At 44.2% G+C, this 23,472-nt stretch overlaps 1 protein-coding gene across 4 annotated transcripts in view; it reads right to left on the bottom strand.

Annotated features, from left to right (window-relative positions):
* HHIP (hedgehog interacting protein) overlaps positions 1–23,472 on the bottom strand; it is a 438,585-nt gene that overhangs the window by 381,657 nt on the left and 33,456 nt on the right. For all 4 annotated transcript variants that reach the window (XM_029600029.1, XM_029600180.1, XM_029600103.1 and 1 more), the window contains exons 4-5: positions 7,186–7,342; positions 4,613–4,814 (exon numbers count right to left, since the gene is read on the bottom strand). In XM_029600029.1, coding sequence (XP_029455889.1) covers positions 4,613–4,814; positions 7,186–7,342 — 359 coding nt within the window. The remainder of the gene's footprint in view (positions 1–4,612; positions 4,815–7,185; positions 7,343–23,472) is intronic.

Genomic DNA, 23,472 nt, shown 5'->3' with positions numbered 1-23,472 from the left:
TTCTCCCATTTGTCAGCCTTCCAACCAGTTCACTTCATTCTCTGCAAATTGCACAGAACTCAGCAGCTTGTATTCTTTATGGATACAGTTTACATCAGCATATGATCTCATACCACAGTCCTTGCATTGGCTCCTGTTATCTTGACAAATAAAATATAAGCTTTCATTGCTCATCCATAATGTAATTAATAATCCTAAATCTCCTTAGAACAGTTCCATCTTACTCATTTATAAACCATCCCAGCAACTTAGATCCACTGGGAGGGTTATATTGGAAATACCTTCTCCAGCGTTAGCTCACCTAACTGGGACCCAAGTCTGAGCTATTTCAGTCGCCAGTCTACGTTTGTGGAATTCCCTTCCAAAGTATATTCGGCTTATGAGTGACACATCAAGTTTTAAGAAGGCTCTGAAAACATTCCTATTTAGAAATACATTTTAATTCAAGGAATGATTTATTAACAGGACCCTGCATTTGTACGTTTAGCTTCCCTATGAGGAAAGACTAAAGAGGTTAGGACTTTTCAGCTTGGAGAAGAGACGCTGAGGGGGGATATGATAGAGGTGTTTAAAATCATGAGAGGTCTAGAACGGGTAGATGTGAATCGATTATTTACACTTTCGAATAGTAGAAAGACTAGGGGGCACTCCATGAAGTTAGCATGGGGCACATTTAAAACTAATCGGAGAAAGTTCTTTTTTACTCAACGCACAATTAAACTCTGGAATTTGTTGCCAGAGGATGTGGTTAGTGCAGTTAGTATAGCTGTGTTTAAAAAAGGATTGGATAAGTTCTTGGAGGAGAAGTCCATTACCTGCTATTAAGTTCACTTAGGGGCGGATTTTAAGAGCCCTGCTCGCGTAAATCCGCCTGGATTTACGCGAGCAGGGCCTTGCGCGCCGGCGCGCCTATTTTCCATAGGCCTGCCGGCACGCGCAGAGCCCCGGGACTCGCGTAAGTCCCGGGGTTTTTCGAGGGGGGCGTGTCGGGGGCGGGGACGATCGGCGCTGCATTTTGGGGGCGGGATGCGGCGTTTCGGGGGACGGACTGGGGGGCGTGGTTTCGGCCCAGGGCGGTCCGGGGGCGTGGCCGCGCCCTCCAGAACCGCCCCCAGGTCGCATCTTGGCGCGCTAGCGGCCCGCTGGCGCGCGGGGATTTACTTCTCCCTCCGGGAGGCGTAAATCCCCGGACAAAGGTAGGGGGGGGTTTAGATAGGGCGGGGGGGGGTTAGATAGAGGAAGGGAGGGGAAGGTGAGGGGAGGGCGAAAGCGAGTTCCCTCCCAGGCCGCTCCGATTTCGGAGCGGCCTGGGAGGGAACGGAGGCAGGCTGCGTGGCTCGGCGCGCGCCGGCTGCATAAAATCGGCAGCCTTGCGCGCGCCGATCCTGGATTTTAGCAGATACGCGCGGCTACGCGCGTATCTACTAAAATCCAGCGTACTTTTGTTTGCGACTGGTGCGCCAACAAAAGTACGCGAACTCGCATTTTTTGTAAATCTACCCCTTAGAGAATAGCCACTGCCATTAGCAATGGTAACATGGAATAGACTTTTTTTGGGTACTTGCCAGGTTCTTATGGCCTGGATTGGCCACTGTTGGAAACAGGATGCTGGGCTTGATGGACCCTTGGTCTGACCCAGTATGGCATTTTCTTATGTTCTTATGTTCTTAGATATCGTCTTTGTTCATTATTCTATGTTTCATTATATTTGTTATGTACAATATATGGCACCCCACTTCAAACTTGGAAGACTGCGGGTTATAAATATTTTAAAAACAAAACTAACTAAATAAATAAATAAAGACAACCCCAACTATTAGGAAAGCCTGGGGCAAGGCTTAAGGGAAAATTGGTTTTCAATATTTTTTTAAAGGGCAATAAAGGGTGGCCCTCCCTGAGAAGCTGGGGGATGATCATGGTGGGGGGAGCCAATGGCCCACCAGGAAGGACCTTTAACATTGGGGGGTGGGAGGCCTCACAAGGGTGCCTGTTTACCAAATGTTCCACGTTTCCACAGCCGAGAAGTTCCCCGCCACTGCAATGTGCTGGGATCTTCTCAGCTGTAGCACATTTGCATCCATAGCAAAACTTTGCAAAACGGCTGCTAACTCAAGGTATTTAATGCAGGCTTGAACATTGGCCTCTGGGTTACCAGTGCAAGTCAATAGTAAAATAGCACTGACAGCAAAAAAAGATGAAATTGATCCTCCTAAATCGACCCAGTTGTGCGGGGCCAGCTTTTGAGGTGTGCACTCTAAGCGATCACAAAGGGCATCAACCTCCAGGGAGCACCACTTCCCCATCCCTACCGCACTGTTCCATATGACTTCTGCAAGCAAGAGACTCAGGAACACTGTACAGAAGGAAGGAGGCTTCTGTTCACGGTGATAGGGGAAGGATCAGCCTGCAGGAGGAAGGGAGACAAGAAAAAAAAAAAGGGGGATGCTGCTGGGCAGTTAAAGGGAGAGTGCGTGAGAGAAGAGGATGCTGAGGGGGTAGAGAGAGAGAGGGATGCCAGGCACTGTAGACATGGGGAAAGAGAGCAAGGCAGAGGGGATACTGCTGCTGGGCAGAAGGTGGAGGAAGCGGGGGGTGGGGAGAGAGATGTACATACAGTGCCAAGGCCGCTGCCCCTGCTGAAGGAATGAGTAATGTGCCAGAACTGCTGCCAAGGGAGAGACTGATTTCAGTTTTCGTACAGGGCACCAGATAGCCTAGAGCCAGTCCTGCAGCTGTGATTCTTCCACTTTGGGTAGATGAGCATATAAATCTCTACATTCATCCTGACCTCGGCTCTCAACGCCCCCCATGTCTTTCACCTGAATTTTCAACCCTTTTTCTGCCCTCAATATCAGTCCCAAGCATGCCCAGTAACTGTTAAACCACCTCCACTGGTATGCCATAATATTAAAAAGCCAGGGTTACCTGAAAGCTCTTCACCAGCCTAAGTGTAACGAGTTGGTGCTGAGGTCCAGTTCTCTACAGGCAGATTCCACTTCATTAAAAAAAAACAGCACTCTGCTGTAGCAATTAATACTCTTATTAGCATTCTCAGAAGTGATGCCAAGGGTTTAATAGACACAGAACTAAAGTACTTTCTCATCCCTGAAGGCATTCACTCCGGAATAGGACTCTTGCACAAATACCAGGGCACTTTCGAAGTGCTTGCAGTGCTGCTGCTGACGTTACTGGGCAGATAAAGCCAGAGGACACTGTTTTCAGTACTGTCGAGCTGGAATTTCTCACATACACTGAATGGATTTACACAAAAAAAAGTTCATCAGGAACAGTATTGTATTGTGCATGGTTAGGTATTTCAGATTTGCCTCCTTCATACTGTTATTTTTCTCTTTCTTCCTCTTATCTCTGTAGATACTTTCAGGCTGCAGCAATTATTCCAGTCCCTGCCTCAGCTATTTTTATTTCAAGGGGCAGCAATGCATTTTTTTTCCATATACTCTTGTCATCATAATAGTTAATCTAGCTGCATCCCAAGTCACCTGTGTATTCTCTTAGAATGTCCAAAAGTTTATATTTCAGCAAACCACTAGTAACCCCCCTCCCCCCCCCAAGAAAAACAGATGGTAGAAAAAACCTGCAAAACCCATCTAATCTGCCTATTTTCCATTCTCACTGAAATTACGTCAGCAGTGTCATTCAGATTATACTATCCTAAGATAATCTGCAGTGAAAATTTCAAATGCTGGAACACCAATAAATAATAAATCAATCACCACAAAAAAAAAACAAAAAAACAAAACCCCAGATGTGAGCCAAAGTGGGAGAGAGAAGTTGGTAGGGGACGGAGGAAATATGTTTATGATGTGCTTGTGCTTTATAACATGACCAGTTGGAATTTGGCTGTACCTTTGTTCTAAGTAAACTGGATTGTAAAAATAACAAAAAAAATCTGAATCCAAATAACCACAAAAAAAAAAAAAAACATGTGTTCCCTTTGGCCTCAATTCTGCAAAAATTCCTGAGAATCATAAATGGAAGAATATCTGAAAATAATCAGCCTGGGGCGTTTCTCTCTCATGCTGCAAAAGCAATATATGTAGGGGTACCTCAGGGGGTATTTGGCTCTGTCCTGCTTAGATTTAGTCCAGCACACAATTTTTTGCACATTTCTGAGTTTCATCAAATAGAGGGACCTATGTTCTGCCTCTGGGAAAGCAAAGTAGCCTTGAAAGTAGCACAGCCTAATCAATCGAAAAGGCTAGGAGGCTGAAATATCTCATGGATATAGAATGCAAATATATGTAAAACATATACATCCTTATGAAAAAAAAATTAAGAATAAAAAGGCATTTTGTATATTCTGAAACTTGATATATTTTTATATATCTGCTTTGAAGAGCTGTAAAACAGGATTTAAATAAAATAAATAAATATATCCAATCTGTGCATTTACATAATGTATTACTGTTTTTGAGTCAAGTTGAGTAATACAATTCTGCATTTACATTAAATAGATGTATTTCTGAAAATAGATTATTTATATTCCTTATCTATTCCCCCCCCCCCCCCCCCCCGGTTTTGATGAACAACTGAATTAAAGTGAAAATATCATCTGGCCTTGATCCGCAAAACACAAAGAATTCATTCTAACCTTTATTCCACTTTGAACAAGTTTGTGTATATCCAAAAATGGTTCCTTCATCAGTTCTCCTCTGGGGGTAAAAATCCTCACGTAGCCTTCTTTCTCCAGGATGAAGAGACGGAGAGATGCGTCCCCGCAATGCACTGCGCCAACGGGCTGCCTCAGCCCTCGCACAACCTCCTGGACGCAGAAACAGTTGTGCTTGTGCTTCCTTCAAAGCAAGCAAAAACAAACGCCAGTAAGCAGCCTTGAAATACCCTCAGGTACCACATAGAGAGATGTAACAATAAAGCGAATTACACCTGGGACCAAGGAATTTCAGAAGGGGGTTAGAGTGGATTTACATGATTTTAGTTTCTCCACTGTAAGCACGAGACTAATTGAGGCTCAAGCTATAAAAAAAGGCATGCAGGCTAATCATAGCTTTGGTAATTATTTTAATTAGAAGACTGAATTATGTACTGGCAAAAAAACTGACAGATAGACTTTTAAGTAATTAAGCATGGTTTATGTGTTATTCTCTCTGAAGCCTCAGAAAATTGCATGCTTCTCCCCTCTATGAGTGTTCTCTCCATAAACCCCTGTGGAAGGCAAGCAAGACACTCCAGCTTCTGCAGCCTGAACAGAAAATTGGGGAGCGATTAGCTCTGGGAGGCAAAGTGGGGCTCTTTATCCCCTAACTGATTTTGATTTCTGTGCCAAGGCAGCTCAAACAGGCTTATATGTTGTGTCTTTTGTTTTACATACTGTGTTTATTTTATTGATTATATTGCACCCCTTCGTGCAACCCTTGGTGCTACCTTTTTTCGTTTTTTTTCTTTTTAACTTCTATGTTTCTTCCACTTTTGTTTACCTTTCTCTTTTTTCATAGTTGTTATCCCTTGTTAACAATTTTCATTGTTATTAATGTTAAATGTATTTGACAAAGGTAACTTTTTTCCCTGCATCTCCTGTTTTAATGTAAACCGGTATGATTTGTATATTATACAAGAATGTCGGTATATAAAAATTATAAATAAATAAATAAATAATAAATATATATATATATATATATATATATATATATATATATATATATATATATATATAATACTGGCTGAAGGAGGAGAGGAGAGGTAGACCAGGAGAGCCCACCAATAGGCGTCTCATCCCCTGCGGTTGCGGCGTGCATAGTGACTGCATGTGTATGTGTACCAGTCCATGTATGTATTTAAGGGGAGGAGTGAGGCAGGCTGTGGGTGTGCGAGGCTGCATGCACATGTCGATAGAGGAAACAGATGGTATGTGTGTGCGCCATAGGCTATTTTGAGGATTCAGCAGTCGCCTGTGCCATACCCACTTTCTAGAACACCAAGATGCATAAGCAAGGCCATCTCTGGCAAACTGGGGTGACTGCTCCAGGCCCTGAGCTTTAAGGGCTCCTGCAGTTCCGGCCTAATTGCCCTTGTGGCTGTCTAGTAAAATACCCTTCCACCACCCCCACCACAATCCTCTCCTAAGATCCTACCACCCTGTTACAAAGAGAAGCACTTTTTTACCTGTGTCTGCCTCCTCTGTCTGCTTCAGTCTGCCAGGCCCCGTATTCTTGCGGGATCTGCAAATACTGCACGCGCAGATTTCAGACTAGAACCAGCAGAGGAGGCGGCAACGAATACAGGTAAGAAGTGCTGCTCTCCTGCTGGCTAAGGGGAAGGAGAGTATCCTGCCAGGGTGGGAACATGCGAGGATCCTACTAGGGGTGGGGGAGGGGATCATATTTGCGGTAGGGGGAAGGGGGAGGTAGGTGGGAAATGCACGCCTCACTACACAGTTTTAAAATATGGGTAATCTATCCAGAGAGGAGTAGTAGTCATGACAGCTGTTAAAGAAAGAATTTAGGAGCCTATGCAATAAAACTCGCACCAAAAGAAGTTTTAGCATGCCTTCACTAAAATTTATTGCAAAGCACGTCAAGTCCTGTTTTGATATGCACGTAAAAGTTTTACTGAGTCACATGCTAATGTTTTACTGAGTCACATGCTGAGTCGTAAGCCCTGAAATTTTTCCTTTAACAACTGTCACAACCACTACATCTCCCTGGGTATATTCTCCATAATTTAAAACAACTTTGCTGAGATTTAAAATATAATAGCAAAATTGTGTTTGGTGTTTTACCCTGCATAATACTAGCAGCAGTTAAATGAGAGATTGACCATCCCGTATTTTTATAAGCAATTCATCTGCCTCAGTGGTTAATATATGCCGGAAATTCCATTTCCTCGCAGAAGGCTAGTAAAGGGGCTATCACCTTTACAGAGAAAAGATCCAGCCATTTATAGCAGATTTAAAAGCTGCAGGCATGAAGTAAGTGAACCATAATAAGAAGACAATTCATAGCATATGCCTAGTAATCTAAATATTAAAAGGCATTTAATATAAATTGACTTTCAGAAAAAAAAAATCACACTAGCAGAAGAAGAAGAAGAAAACATCTGGAAGGCACAGCTGCTGAGCATAAGTGAAGCCTGAGTTTTGATTCACTGTCAGAAACCACAAAAGATTTGTCAGTTTTTCTAGATTGAACAGCGTTTATCTTTATGAACCTGCTGATCTCTTCCACTTTGTCGTATTCCTCCATCTGGTCCAGATAATTGGAAGCTGGGCCTCGCACTTGTTTTCTTGGAAAATCTGGAAAGCACAGACCACCATCCTTCTTTGCGTAGTAGAAGCAAAACTCATCAGCTGTGGTCTGCAGAAAGCCTGGAAGAGATTTTCAGAAGAATCAGGTCCTGCTATCACTCTGTGTGTTCTCCAGTCTGCAAGCAACATGTCCTTCTGGTAACTTTCAAACACGCACAGCGATAAAAAAATATTTCTTGATTTATTTTTTTTTTTTAATAAAACCTGACTACTCATCATTCTGAAAGTAAATTATGCAGAATTAGGCCAGGGAAATTAATATTTTATAAAGCTCAATTTACCTCATTTTGTGGAACATTTTGCCATTTGCTTTATAACCAGTGCAAATCAGTATTGATTTGAGAAGATTGCAATACTGTAGAAATGGCAGATTTATCATTTAAAGAAAGATTGCATACATATAATTGATTATAGAAAATAAAAAAGAAATGCATTTATCAACAAAAGCTAGAAAAATACAAGTACATTATTGGACACAAACTAATACACACAAAGGGACTTGAAATAGCACAGGTTTAAAACTTTTGAGCAGAAGCGCCAATAGTTGCAAACTTGATAACTAATGCCTTTGTATACTTGAAAAAGCATGGAAATTCTCAGTCTTACTGAGGGACAGATGTGCTAAATAATTTTCCCATAGACACAAAATGGAGGGGAGGGACGGACGTAGCACATCTGGCCCTTAACACTCTAATGGGAGCCTGAATTTAATCTATATCAAAATGGATTAGACAGGTTTATGAAGGATGAGTACATTCTAGGTTATTGAAACACCAGTGTCAGGAATGTAACACCAGGTTCAAGGCAACCCTAAACTATGTTTTTTTGTAAACTAGGTTGGTAGGAGAAACCATTAATCATCCTACACATAGCTTAGTATGTTTACTTGGTAATATTAAAGACAGGTTATTGGGCTAGATGGAGCACTTCTGCAACACACCTCATTATGATAGACCATCTACTGTCAATTGCCATTCTAAGATCCCCCTACTAGCAAACCATATGCAATGGAAAAGGAACAATGAGATCAAGGAACAACTGGGGGTACATTTTCAGTAAGGAACCTTATTACGCTGTCTCTGAAGATGCGCTTGTTATGCTGCTCAGAATGTGCATATTCACTTAAGTGGCCTTGAACGATGGAGTAAACTGCACGTGTCAGCAGCGAGCTTGCCAACCAATGGAGACACATTTTTAAAATGCAATGCATTGCACTTTCCAAGCAGGGCCTCCTTTTTGCCATGTAGCTAAAAATACACATGCTGTGAAACTACACATGCACTTTAGGACAACTGAAAATCCACTTATGCGAATTCTGATGATCCTACTAGCACAGGTCCTTCTATTGCAAGTGCAAATCTTGACTTAAGCCTTTGAAAATTTATCCCACTGGGACTGGTGATGTGCACCTACACATTCATGGAAGCACATAAAGCAATTCAACTTTGTGCCTTCATGTGCCTGGGAAGGGCAATTTTCAGACCTGTGTATGCAGGTGAACAACTGTTTGCTCACTTAAAAAGGGTCAGTGAAAACTGTTCTCTGCTGCTCCCCTCCCACAGGGGTAGATTTTCAAAGGGGTACGCGCGTATGATACGAGGTACCCCCCGAAAATCTACCCCAAACCCCCCCTGCGCACGCCGAGCCTATTTTGCATAGGCTCAGCAGCACGCGCAAGCCCCGGGATGCGCGTAAGTCCCGGGGCTTGCATGGAGGGGCGTGTCGGGAGTGACGTGGCGTTTCGGGGGCGTGCCACGAGTGACGCGGCGTTCCGGGGGCGGGCCTGGGGGCGTGGCGCCGGCCCGAGGGCGTGATCAAGGCCTCCGGACCAGCCCCCGGGTCGGGTGATGGCGCGCCAGCAGCCCGCTGGCGCGTGCAGATTTATGCCTGCTTTCAGCAGGCGTAAATCTAGCAACAAAGGGGGGGGGGGATTTAGATAGGGCCGGGGGGGTGGGTTAGGTAAGGGAAGGGAGGGGAGGGGAAGGTGGAGGGAGGGCGAAGGAAAGTTCCCTCCGAGGCCGCTCCGATTTCGGAGCGGCCTCGGAGGGAACAGGCAACGCGCGCCGGGCTCGGCGTGCGCAGATTGCACAAATGTGCACCCCCTTGCGCGCGCCGACCCCGGATTTTATAAGATACGCGCGGCTACGTGTATATCTTATAAAATCCAGCGTACTTTTGTTCGCGCCTGGTGCGCAAAATTATAAAATCTACCCCACAGTGAGTAAAAATGCTCACACTGTTCACACTGCGAGTATTTTTTGTTTGCCAGAGCAAAGGGGAGGGAGGGATTGCGGAGATTGCATTGTAAAATCTCCATTTGTACTTCTGGTGGGTACATTTGCACTTGCTTCAAAAGCACGTGTAAATGTATGTGCCAAGAAAAAAACTTTTGCCTCCTTAGTTGGTGCCATGTGGGTCTTGATAGGTTAGTGCAACTTTATTCACATTTTTTTTTTTTACTTTTTATTTATACTGTTTAAAAAGTATACAAACCAGGTTCATCTTCTCATGGAAACTGAAGTATATATGACAGAGATAACAATAAAATGCACACAATATAAAATAAATAAAGGTAAAATACAGACTTTTTTCCCAGTCCCTAAAAGAAGAAGAGGGCCAAGACAAATACGGGGAAAAACATACTGGCAGATTTTAAAAGCCCTACGGGCCCCAAAGCCGGGAAATACATGTGTGTATCAGGCTGGCACGCGCCGCGCAGATATTAAGAAGCACCCGCGTACGCACACAAATCAAAAAGTTCAAAACAGGGGCAAGGCATGGGCTTGGTCTGGGTGGGGTGGGGGAAGACCAAGAGATGTGCATGTAAATGCTTACGCGCATATGCGTATACCGGGGGTCCCCACCGCGTAACTTTAGCTCTGCTATTGCTGGTGTGTGTAAGTCAAAAAATAAAAAATCAGGGCTAATCAGTTGGATTTTAAGGGTCAGGTCTAACAGGAGAGAAGGTAGCCTTTAAAACTAGGGGGGGTTAGGAAGTCCCATCCCTACATTGGGTGAACTGTGAATGAACTGGGAAAACGGTAAGAAGCCTACACGCATACCCCTTATAAAATTCCCCTCACTTACACGGTAGATGCAATATTTGCACGCACACGCATGCAGCTATAGAAAATTGAGCGCACGTGTATGCGCATACAGCCGATTATATAAAATACGCACGTATGTGCACGTATGTCATAAAATGTTGCGAGCTGGCACGTGCACGCACAGGCCTAAAGATTCACCTTATAGGATCCAGGAAGAAACAAAGAAAAGTGATCAAGATAACAGCAAAGTAGGAAATAACAAGGAAAATGTAACAACCGGCATAGAAATTTACCAAAACGTCTGAGAACATGCATGGAGTACTACCCAAACGTTATAATCCGCCTACCTCCATTCCCTCCTCTAAAACAAAAGAAATAAAAATGGCACCAAATCAGTTTGAAAGATTTACACAAACCTATTCTTATTCCTAAAGCAACATAATAATCACAACATCATCAGCAGTTACTCACAAGCTGATCCTGAATAGAACCATTTTAAAAGAACAAGTACTTTTTAATTTCTGCAACTGTACAAATCATGCTAAGCCTCATTCATTACTGTAGTGCTAAGGGCCTTCTTCACTAATGCTTTTTGCCCATTCCATCTCTATGGGAAAAAAGCTTAGTAAATCAGGCCCTTAAGATCTACAAGTGAGCTTAATAAATGAAGAGCAATTGTACAAAAAAAACAACAACCAAGAGGAGTGATTGAGAATCTGACGAATAAGATTTAGCACCTGGGTTCCAATTCACTAAATAATGCATGCCTTTACGCACGTGTAAAATGAATTTATGTGTGCGCATGCAAGTGCACAATTCACTTGCAGGTCAATTTTAAAAGCACTGCTCACGCAAAAATGCCCACATATGCATGATTGCGGGCCATGCGCAAGCAATGCAGATTTTTAAAAGCCGCAAAATGCGCACACATGTACCTGTGCATGCATGAAGAATAAGGGGACAGAAAAGGGACAAGGCTTAGGCTTTTCAGGGACGGGCCAAGACTTACACGTGTAACTCCAAATTTTAAAACCTAAAACTGCAGCGCGCGTATGCTAGATATCTGCGTAACTTTACTGCTGCTCCTAATAAGGAGCAAATCTGTAAATCTCGAGTTTAGGGCATATAGAACAGGATAAGAGGTCTGGATCAACTGGGCAACATGCAGGATGAAGAATCAGAGGGTCTGAAAGACCTCGATATTAACTGGACAAACTGCTGGACTAACTGGAAAACTGGGAATGTGTCACGTGTGAGCATGTTTTAAAATCTGCTGACATATGCGCATTAAAGCCAATAAAGTCCTATGGAAGACACGTGCATGCTAGCTGTGCTCGAGAAACCTCTTAAAATTAGGAGCATACTTATGTAACTATCCCAATTGAGCATACTTGAACGTATCTATCCCAATTCCTGGTAAACAAGGATTGAATAATTACACTGCAGAAAAGTTTACATGCCTGAATCTATGCATATGTCTTCTGAATTCCCTTACATGTGGTTGGTGTATTTTAAAACATACATGTGCAAATGCGCGCACGATTAAAAATTCCAGCATATCCTCGCTCACACGTCGATACATGATTGTATGTGCACATGCATGCTCATTTTAAAATTACCGTCTTAGAGGATAACTTTAAAACATGTGTGAGCGTACCCATATACACAGTTATATGGACAGGCATGCACATGCACACATAAGGGTAGATTTTCGATTCAAATCCCGGTGTTTACATGTGTGGCTGGGCCTTGCGTGCGGCAGGCGAATTTTTGAAGAGGCGGACACGCACATAAAAGCCGGTATGTGAATAAGTGTCGGGTCTCTTCGAAGAGGCGGGCCGGGGGTGCGTGTTCTGGGCAGGGTAGGGGGTAGGCCGGGGCAGCACCATTGTTCGCTGTCCCGAAGACCCGGCTGCCAGCGCATGCAACCTACTTCAGCTCGGGAGCTGAAGTAGGTTGTATAACAAAGAAGAAAAAAAGAAAAAGGTAGGGTTTAGGGGGTGGGGAGGAGAGGAGAGGGGAAGGGAAGGGAAGGGGAAGTGAGGTTAGGTAGGGGGGTAGGGAAGTTCCTAGATGGAACTGGGGAAGGCCAGAATGCATGTGCTTAAATTGCAGAAGTCCCCCCCCCCTTTGCACATACCGCCCGCACATACGCACGCGGATTATAAAATCCGGTGTGCATGTGCACGCGGCCCATGGATTTTCCACCATGCACGCGCCAGCGCACGCATGGTAGAAAATTGGCGCGTCCATGTTTGCACGCCAGGAAGTGCACACACATGGACACACGCACGCAAAGTGGAAAATCTACCCCATATTTTATATCATGCAAGCTACTGCATGCCCACTATATAAAATGAGTTTTAAAAAGGTTTGGATAAGTTCCTAGAGGAAAAAAATCAATAAACTGCTATTAATCAATAAGGAATAGTAGCTTGAGATCTATTTAATGTTTGGGTACTTGTCAGGTACTTGTGTCTTGGATTGGCCACTGTTGGAAACAGGGTATTGGGCTTGATGGACCCTTGGTCTGATCCAGTATGGCATATCTTATGTTCTTATGAGCATAAATCTGCCCAACATGTTTGCATATCATAAAATATGCAGCATGTATTTTTAACATAGCCACATAAGTTTTGACTTATTCAGAGAAGTGGCGACAAATATTTGACTAAATAGTGCTGTGGCGACTTATCTGGCTAAGTGGAGCTGTTTAAGACTTATCCAGCTAAGTAAGACAGCCGGAAAAGTAAAATAAAAGCACTATATAAGTGGATAAGTAAGACAGATGGATAACTAGCGTTTTGAAGACATATCTGGCTATCCTACTTATCTGGCTATGTTGGCTTTTTAGACTTATCTGGTTAAGATTTAAGATAAATCTAAAATTGTTTGGATAAGTGGTGGACATCTCCTATGCATGCATATTTGTACTCCTAATTTTAGTTTGTGCTTCTAATTTAAATGAGAAAATTTAACGTGAATATTTTCTTTAGCACTTGTCAGCTTTTATGCATGTAAATTATCAAAGTTTATAACGTGCGCTTGAAGGAAATTACCAGTTAAACCAATGAGTCCACTAGCTGGCCCAGTCTATCTCTAGGTCATCAAGACCCCTCTTGTTCTTCAGCCGGCACTCCCTCCAGTTTTCCTAGACCACACACCCAGTCAGTATTTGCCTTTAAAGAATTAAATTCTGACCTACACCTGGTAATTGGCAGGTGTAAATGTGCACAGGTAACAGCGAACGTGCGTAGTATTTGCAGATTTTAAAATAGCACCTTATATGCATAAATGTCAGCCCTGCCCCAGAACACCCTAGCCCACCCCTTTTTTTATACGAGCAAATTTGTTCACGCACCATTACTTGCACATCTATGTTTTAGGTTTATAAAATAGCAGTTATGCGAATATGCTCTGTGCATGCATGGGCTCATTTTAACATGTGCAACTTTTTAAAGATTCACCTTTAAAACAGCAGATCATGGCAGGTGCTAAAATAATGCAAATCGAGGGATAATGAGCTAATGAGGCATACAATCATTAAAGTTCACACACTGGGGCAAAGTTTTGTGATGGGGACAAAAACTCAAAAATAAGTATAAACTCCTAGTTATCTGGAGCAAAGGTACATTATAATATTTTTTGTTATAAAATCCTACCTAGTTCAGTGTCAACAGGTTTTCTTCTCTTTCACCTCAAAGCACCGAGACACTTCAACATAGTAAAGACAGAGCCAGTGCCATATTCTGCTCCAGCTCCTCAGGCGGAGCAAAGTGGCTATGCTCCAATTTAACACACTAGCCTCTTTGACATTATCAGTTTAGACTAAACTGTAAAATAAAAATCCCTTCTATCATCTAGTCACTCTTCCAGTTTCACTCCAACTCTTTAATCATCCCTCCCTCCACCAAGTAAGCAGGAGATTATACTTATCTCCTTCCCACTCCAGCAATGTTTCCAAAGGAAAATGAGCGGTGGCACTGTGGCATCATTTGTAACTCAATCCAAAAGTGGGGAGGACGTGCAAGCATACCTCCTTCTGCTGGCTGGAGTGAGGGAGGCGGGGATAGGGATCAGGATGGGATGGAGAGAGTGATTGGGAAATTGGAGTAGAGGTGGAGGGAGTGATCAGGGGGGTTCCAAGTGGAAGAGATGATTGGAGGTAGGAGGAGGATGGGGAAGATGGAGGGGACGATAGTTTTTGAGGTTTTGTCTCCACACTGAGTAACCCAGTAACAACGGTTCAGTTAGAGTGTGAGAGTGTGTGTTATGTGTTGGGGGGGGGGGGGGGGGGACGGGACAGGGCTGGATCAAAGATTTCATGGTAACAGGGATTAAAACCTTACAGATATAGGAATCTTAACAGAGTGCTCATTTGCATACCACATCTTTAGTCAAAAGAAAGGGGAAATGCAGTACAAGTGTGCAAGAAAGCCAGGGGGAGGGTATGTGTGCAAAAAAGTCAACAGTTGTGATTGGTGGGGGGGGGGGCAGGGCAAAAAAACAGAAATGGTATCAGGGTGGGGCAGTGGTGGTGATGAGGGGATGTGTGTGTGTGTGTGTGTGTGTGTGTGTGTGACAGCCGAGTCGATGGAAGGGGAGGGAGGATGAGGATGGGTGACAATCATAGGTAATGCAGGTGTAAGGCGGAGTGAAAGAGAGATAGAGATAGAGGGAGTAAAGGGATGGGGGAAATGGAAGCTAGAGGTGTGATGAGGTGGATTGGAAAGAGAGCTAGGAATGGTAATTGGAGGGGGAAAGATTTCAGAAAGGCGTACAGGGTGGGGGGGGTACAGTGCAAAAAGGAATGAATACTTCTAGGAAGAGTGATTTGAAAAGGGCTTGAATTTTGGGGGAAAGGAGGGTGTATGTGAGAGACCCAGAGAGTGTACTGGAGGGGAGGCATCAGAAGAAGAGAGAGGAAAGAGAGGGGGGTAGGGGTAGGGGAGATACTGGTGGTAGACAGAGAGTGAGGAGGGGGTGCAGACTGGCAGAAGGAATGGGGGGGGAGGTGTTAATGTTGGAGCCCCTGTCATTGTTCTTGTGTGGTCTGAGGTATGTTATACTGGGGCTGAATGAGAGAGAGTGACAGGGATAAGAGAGAGAGAGAGAGAGAGGGACAGACAGACAGACATTGGGCAGAGGATGGGGGAGAGAAAGAAGAAGATGCTGGTTAGATAAAGATGAAAACAGGGTGGAGGGATTGACAGAGAGACTGGTGGGAGGACTGAGAGACTGGGGGACAGGATGAGATTGAGACAGAAGGTTGGGGTAATTGAGAGAGACTGGTGGGGATAGAGTGGGGAACTGAGAGAGACTGGTGGGAACAGGATGAAACGATGGAAAGTTTCAGGGGACAGGGTGGAGAGACTGTCAAAAACTAATGGGAGGAATAAGAGAAAGGATAAAGGGAATAAAATGAAACTGAGTCAGAAACAGAGGTAGGGACAGGGTTGGGGGACTGAGAAAGAGAGAGACTGGTGGGAGGATTGAGAGAAACTGCTGAGAACAGGATGGAACTAACAGAGAGAGACTGTGGGGCTGAGAGAGGGAGAGATACTGTTGGAAAGAGGGCCTCCCCCTCACACCCTTCTTTTGATTTTTTTTTTTAATGTGAAGCTCTTTGGTACTGTGCATCCCAATTTCTTGGCTCTTGGTGCGTGAAAGGTTGGCCACCCCTGGTCAAGGGCCTCAACTGGAATGGCGAACACTGCAGGTGGGTAAACCGCCATAGCAGCCCTTCCCATAAATAACAGCAATGGGATCATCCATAGTTAAGTGATTTAAAAGGAGGACAAGCGAAACACTACATACAATACTGGACAGAAAACACTTCAAATTAATTGAAACTAGCTAAGATAACAATAAAAACCAGCTAAATTACCCATGATCACAAGGAGTGTACAAAGGAGCAAGTTTCTTTGTGTGCACGATGGTGGTGCCCCTCTGGTGCACCCCAACTGGCACTGGGGCAGGGCTTTTCAAATCAACATCATCAGGGGACCGGGTTCAGGTCGAGAAGCAGGGACAAGCAGCAAGGGGAAAAGGAGCCGCAGACCTGCAAAGAAGGAACAGCAGCAGTACAGGAGTTGTCGGACAGGCAGCAAGATCAGAAGCAGCATAGGCAAGATGGCAGGTTGATGGAACTCTCCCCTCACTTCTGCTTCTCGATGCACTCGGCGGCTGCACATAGTGGCCCAACTAATTTTTAATCTAAGAAAATACGATCGTGTTTCCTATGCCTTGGAAAATTTACACCGGCTTCCAATTTTATGTCAATTAAGATATTCTGTGTTGGTTTTAAATTGCTTCACAGAGATCTACCACAGTATCTTCCAAATTTGTTTGTGCATCATCATCCAAGAACATTGCAATCTTCTCAAAAAGATTTACTTGCTTTACCTTTCCAAATTAGACTTGAATCTGTGAGGTGTTCTCCCTTTTCCTATCAGGCTGTACTATTTGTCTGCAGACTGAAAATAATTATCCCAAATTTCGCAAGGCAATGAAAGCTTGGCTCTTCAAGCAAGCTTTTAATTGAGCTTTGGCAGATCTCCATGGATATATCAAGACCTTTTTCTCTTTTTTTTTTTTGTTGAGTATGTAATTCTTGTGCATTTATTTTAAGATTTATGTATTACTGATTGACATCTGTATAATTATGATGTATATTTTATGCATTTTATTGGAAACCATTTTGATATCATCTAAGTGTTTTATCAAATTTTATGAAACTAATGTAAACTAATTGTCAGTGCTCTGGTAAAGAAAGAACAAGCATATTTCAAGAAACTAATCTTGTCCATGCAGGTAAACTTAGGTGTATTACCTATTCATTTTTCTAGATTAAAATGATGCCCTCATGCATCTTACAAATTAATTAATATAAACATATTTTCAAACTGATCTATATATTGCATTTTCAAGTATTCATAAACCAAAACAGAAGAGGGACATTAGCAGTCTCCATGGTTTGCATTTTTAAACATTCATTAATCTCCTAAAGGCACCATCTCTACCCAATTAGTTTATCGGTTTTCTTTAGACAATAATTCTGCTAGCCCCTCCAGTTTTCTTGCTCGGCTTCATATGGTAAATGTTTGCATTCCTCCAATTAACTTGCCCCTCCTTGTCCAGTGCTTCCAGCAATGGCACTAATGTCTAATGCAAAAGGGGGTGCAGGTACACAAGATTTAGTGATGTAAGTGGGGGAAGGAGAGAGGTAAGGTGGAGAGGTAAGGTGGAGAGGTAAGCTGGTGCAGAATTTTGAGGACCAACAGAAACATTTTAATTGGATCCTGAAAGCAATAAGGAGCCAAGGGAGATTTCTGAGGGAGACTGAAAGATGATGGGATTTATAGTAACATACAGTAACATAGTATTGACTGCAGAAAAAGGCCAAATGTTCCATTCAGTCTGCCCAGCAAGTTTCATATGATGGTAACTGTCACTCCGTGTGACCCAATAAGATGAGGAATCGGCAAGCCGTCATGAAGCGACAAGATAGCAATTGAATCGCAAGGGCAGCTAGAGCATGGGCACAATCTCTTGGGAGAAACGCTCTTGCCTGAATGGTGTCCAAGTCCGCTCCAATGAAGGAGAGGATCTGCGATGGAATGAGATTGGATTTTTGGTAGTTCACTAAAAATCCCAGTGACAGTAGCAGCTGCAGGGTCAGATGGAGGGATCGCAGTACCTCCTTCTCTGACGGGGCCCTTAGCAACCAGTCGTCTAGGTAGGGGTAAACATGGATGCTCTGTTGGCGAAGGTATGCTGCTACTACTTCCAGGCATTTCGTAAAGACACAAGGCGCCGATGCTAGGTCGAATGGCAATACTTAATACTGAAAGTGTCGGCGTCCGACCAGAAAACGGAGGATGAGATGGTGTTATTGCAATACACGTGTATGCGTCTTGCAGGTCTAGAGAGCAAAGCCAATCTCCCTTCTGAAGAAGAGGGAGGAGGGATCCCAAGGTTACCATCCTGAACTTTTCCTTTTGTAGATTTTTTTTTTTTAAGGCACGTAGATCCAGTATTGGATGAATGCCTCCTGATTTATTTGGTATCAGGAAATACCAAGAATAGAACCCTTTTCCTGGTTGTAGAGGGGGAACTGGTTCTATGGCGTTGGATTGGAGGAGGTTTGTAATTTTCTCCTCCAAGAGTGTAAGAGTGGTAAGTGATCAGGTAAACCCCACCCCGACCGAGGTAGGGAGTCCAATGGCACTGAAAGGAAGTTGAGTTGGTAACCTTGAGACACCACTGAAAGGACCCATTGATCCATTGTGATCGTGCGCCAGACGGCGGTGAAATGACACAAGCGGCCGCCTACTGGCAGGGGCAGCAGTGGAGGTTGACGATTGCTCTCTAGCAGGGAGTCAAAACCCCAACGCAGGTCCAGGCTGTGGAGCTGGCTGGGTCTTCTGAGGTCTGGACTGGCGAGACTGACCCTTCTGGTACGGTCTGGCTGGGCGATTGCGAAATAGAGGAGGATAGTACCTACGAGCCTTATAGGTTGTCCTCTTAGGCTCCCTTCTGAAATGCCGTTTAGAAGTGGAGGGAAAATCAGAGGGCACAAACGAGAGTTGGCGTAATGTCTCGTGGTGGTCCTTGAGCTGTGTGACAGTCTCCTGAATCTTGTCTCCGAAAAGATTATCACCAGTACAGGGGAGATCTGCCAATCGCTCCTGAATGTCAGGTCTAAATCCGAGGATTTAAGCCATGCCCATCTTCTGGCAGTTATACCAACCGCAGCTACTCTAGAAGATGTATCGAAGATATCATATGCTGCACGGACCTTGTGCTTTCCAGCATCGAGACCTTTTTTGAGGATGGCATTGAGTTGTTCTTGGAATTCATCTGGCAGGGAGTCAGAGAAGTCCTGGATAAGCTTGAAAATATTCCTCGTGTACTGCTTCATGTAAAGCTGGTAAGCAGCGACACAAAAAATTAGCATGGAGCCATGAAATACCCTGTGCCCCAGGGCATCCAGGAATCTCTGCTCCTTCCCAGGAGGTGTGGAAGAATGAGGCCTAGGTCTTCTCACATTCTTCTGGGCAGATTCTACCACTATTGAATGGTGCGACAACTGGGACTTCTGGAACCCAGGAGCAGACTGAACTAAGTAGGTGGTGTAGGTCTTACGATGCACCAGGGGCACTGTCCCTGGATGCTCCCAGTTACGTTAGAGAAGATCTAAGAGGACCTCATGGACAGGTATAGACATCACCTCCTTGGGGGTGTCCACAAACTGGAGGACTTCTAAAATTTTGTGTCTGGAATCCTCTTCAGTATGAAGCTTAAAGGGAATGGCCTCGGACATTTCCTTAATAAAGCTAATGAAGGACAAATCCTCTGGGGGAGAATGTCTTCTCTCTTCAGGAGGAGATGGCTCAGAAGGAATATCATCAGTATCCTGGGAATCCGAGGAATCATCAGACCATGGCTGATATGGCTGGTCTCCTGCATCAGGCAGGCCTCCTGAAGGAAGGAAAAGGCCAACTCCTGATGGATCCGGTCTTGGCACCGAGGAAATCGGAGGTGGCACCGACGGTATCGAAGGAGGAACCGAGAGAGACCGATGCGGCACCGAAAAAGGCATGGGCACCGGTGATCTTGGTGGACGCTTCGGTGGAGGCACTCCTGAAGGCCCTGGGACAGGGTCCAGCATTGGTGTTTCCTCATCTCCCGATGAAAGAGGGAACGATGTCGATGGAAAGACCGGTGTCTTCGAGGGCACCGGTGGAAGCACTCCAATGAGCGTGTCTAACCTGTCCAGGAGTGGAGCCAGCACCGTGGGCATCGGGTCGGTGATGGGAACCGGAGTCGGTGCCGGTGGAGGCGGGAGTCCTTGCAGTGCCTGGATGACTGCCTCTTGAACTATCCAGTTCAATTCCTCACAGAAAAGGAAAAGGTGCTTGGAGGACTAGTTCCGGAGTTGGAGGCTGCACTGACAACTCCGGAGGGACCACCAATGAAAGTGGAATCTCGGCTCTCGGCCCCACTGGAGTGGGGAATGCCTTGGAGGAGGATCGCGGCTGATCCGTGAGGGTCATTTTCTTCGGTGGCTCCACTGATACCAATGTTGATGCCTTAGCTGGATCGGCAGATGAAGCCTTCCAGTGTGGATGCCAATATTTTTCTTGGTGTTCGGGCTGGTCCGGCACCGAGGACGTTGAGATGGATTTCTTCAGCAGAGAACTAGGCAGCCGGGAATCGCCGGAGGCCGGTCGCTGCCAAGGTGTCGACGGCGACGGAGTCGATGACGCTGATGATTTGGAAGGGGTAGGCTGCTTAGTTTGGAACAAAAACTCCATTTTTTCTAAGCGAGCCCGGCAGCCTTTGGGCGTCATTTAGGCGCAACTGGTACAGGTCACGACGTCATGGGTAACCCCTAAGCACAGGACACATACCTGATGCGGGTCCGTAATGGACATGGTCCACGGACAGTCGGAGCACCGCCTAAAACCCATCACCATCGAGTTTGAAAAAATTTAACCGCAATGCGGTCGGTGGCCATCAGGCTTAAAAAGGGGAACCATCGGTAACCAACCGCAAAAACGAGATAAAGCCTTACCTTACGTCTGCGGGTATCGATAGTCAAAAGGGGGACCCCGGATGGGGTGATTTTAGACAAATTTTTGAAAAAATTCCTTGAGGAAAAATCCTGTCAGGATTAACTGTGAGAGCTCCTCAACCCACGTGGCTACTGCTGCACGGAGAAAAAGAGACTGAAGGGGGACTCCTGCTGGATGCAGGGTTAGGTGGTATGCTGGGCATGCTCAGTGTGCCAAGTCAAAGTTCTAGAAACTTTGACAAAGTGTTCCATGAGGGCTCCATCCTGATGATGTCATCCATATGTGAGGACTACCATCCTGCTTGAGAAACATAGTATTGTCCTGTGAGAAACATAGTATGGACTGCAGAAAAAGGCCAAATGGTCCATCCAGTCTGCCCAGCAAGTTTCATATGATGGTAACTGTCACTCCATGCAGGTTACCCCCATGTTTCTGTTAAGGGAAGTAGATGCTGCTCTGTGCAGGTTACCCCCATGTTTCTGTTAAGGGTAATACTTAAGCCTAAGTAAGGCAGTATTTTGTATATACAAGAAGCAGAAAACTTGAGAATTTGCAAATGCCACTAAAATATCACATTTATTAAGGATGGAGTAGAAAAAAGTTGAGGTATTTGCAATTAGATAGAAGGGATAAGGGCACAAAAAACTTAACTAATGTAACAAAAGATGAAGTAAAAAAATGTTACTGATATACATGAGAAAAAGTTTACTTCAAGATCAAGAAGTGGCCAAAAAGCGGAAGCAAATGTGAGCTCAGAGATGTTTCCTTTCCATCATACCCCAAAATAACAACTCCCATCCTAGAGACATTGTGCTGCAGGAAGATGATGCTGAGCCAGAGGTTAATACAATTCTACAAAAGCAGAGGTCACTGAAAGAGTTAAAGGGGAAACCCACACAGGGATTGTTAGAGGTTTAAAGTTGGAGGTAAACAGAAAAAAGGATAGATCAGTTCTGCCATATTGTTGGGAGCTACTATTTTTATATGGTTTGTAAACACGAAACTTTCAATAAAAATAGAATTTACAAACATTTTAGCTCTGATGATGTGATAGGGTAATACAGGATATACAGTGGAGGGGGGATTTCCTGTGCACACACATAAATTCTATATCCTCCTGTTAGACCCACGTGCTGTACCCTGAAGGTTCTGCAGATGGAAACAAAGCTGTGGGAGGATTTATGGTGTTATCTTTTGAAAAACCAGTTTCCCAAGCTTTCCCCCATTCCAGTTCCAGTCAGGCAATCCCAGTAGTGAAAAATGCAACTGTTTTTCAGCAGCCTGTGCTGCAAACTTGCAAAACCTCGAACAACTGTGAAACCCCTGGACCAGGCAGACTACACAGATTACAGAAAACAAGTAAGCTAAAGCTTTTGGAAATCTGAGTTTAAGATTTTGTTGTTTTGGCGAGAACTTTATAAAATCTCTGGATGCTTTTCCTGTCAAGAATGAATCAGCTATCTTCAGGTCTAAGAGAGATCACTGGTTTAAGCAAATAAATAATCTATTTGCAGTGATTTCACCTACAGATAATACAATTTTCGATAAGCCACTTTCAGAAACAACCCCTTCTCCAGCTGATGCTACAAGGCATGCAGTATACTCTTTTCTTTGCAAAGCACACGGCTCTCCGTCCAACGCTAAAGTTATGCTTTCATCTGGTTATCTTTCAAGGCAACTTGGGTGGTCACAAAAAGCACTTGACATCTTGATGCACTTCAGCAGTTTTACATATACACAAACTTTGTAGAAAAATAAATTTGTCATTCGTCACCACATATGTTGATCCGGGGAGCAAGGTTCCTGTGGCTCCAGCTTCTGGGCTTCTCAAGCCTCTCTCTTTCCCCCCCCCCCCCCCCCCCCCATCTCTGTTTTTCTACTCAGTGTTTTGTCTTGCAATCTAAAGATAACTTTCCTCAATCTTTTAAAAACTTCTCAAAGAAGGGTGATGCAAACATTTAAAAGCATTTGCTAATTATTTGAATTGGTGGCAACCGAGAAAAAAAAAATAAAAAGTTTCCATGGCTTCCAGTTTAGGCCAAACATTTACAATATCTAATCTGTTATCACCACTCCACAGGCAGTCTTGGCGACAGTGACCTGTTCTGCTTAGCGGTGGGGAATGTGATAAAAAGCAAGAAACAGCTGGTTTGAGAAAGCCTTTGCAATCTCTGCAGTTTATAAAAGCAGTAATAATATTTTTGTACTTGAAGGGGCTTAGATACATGTTAAACCGCACCAAAGGGGAACATGAAATTCTATTCAAAATGTTTTCTTAAGTCAACAAGAAGACATTAGAGAAAATGACTGAGCTCCTCAGAAGTGAAATACACTCCCCACCCCCCCAGCCCCTACCTAGCTCCTGTTCTGCAAGTAGCGGAATATCTGGTGATATTAAGCTTGCAGCACTTTTTTCTCATAGCCCCAAAATATTGATATTTAGCCATTTCCATGAAAATGTACTCCTGTGCATAATCTTTTGCATACCTTTAAATTTTGCACAATAGAAGCCTGTGTATGCAAACAATTTTAAAGCATTGTTCCAAACCTATTAGAGTTGTAA

The sequence above is a fragment of the Rhinatrema bivittatum genome, chromosome 1 (assembly GCF_901001135.1).
Source record: "Rhinatrema bivittatum chromosome 1, aRhiBiv1.1, whole genome shotgun sequence".
Lineage (NCBI taxonomy): Eukaryota > Metazoa > Chordata > Amphibia > Gymnophiona > Rhinatrematidae > Rhinatrema > Rhinatrema bivittatum.
Note: the sequence above shows the minus strand (reverse complement) of the source record. Positions and strands in the feature narration are given on the sequence as shown.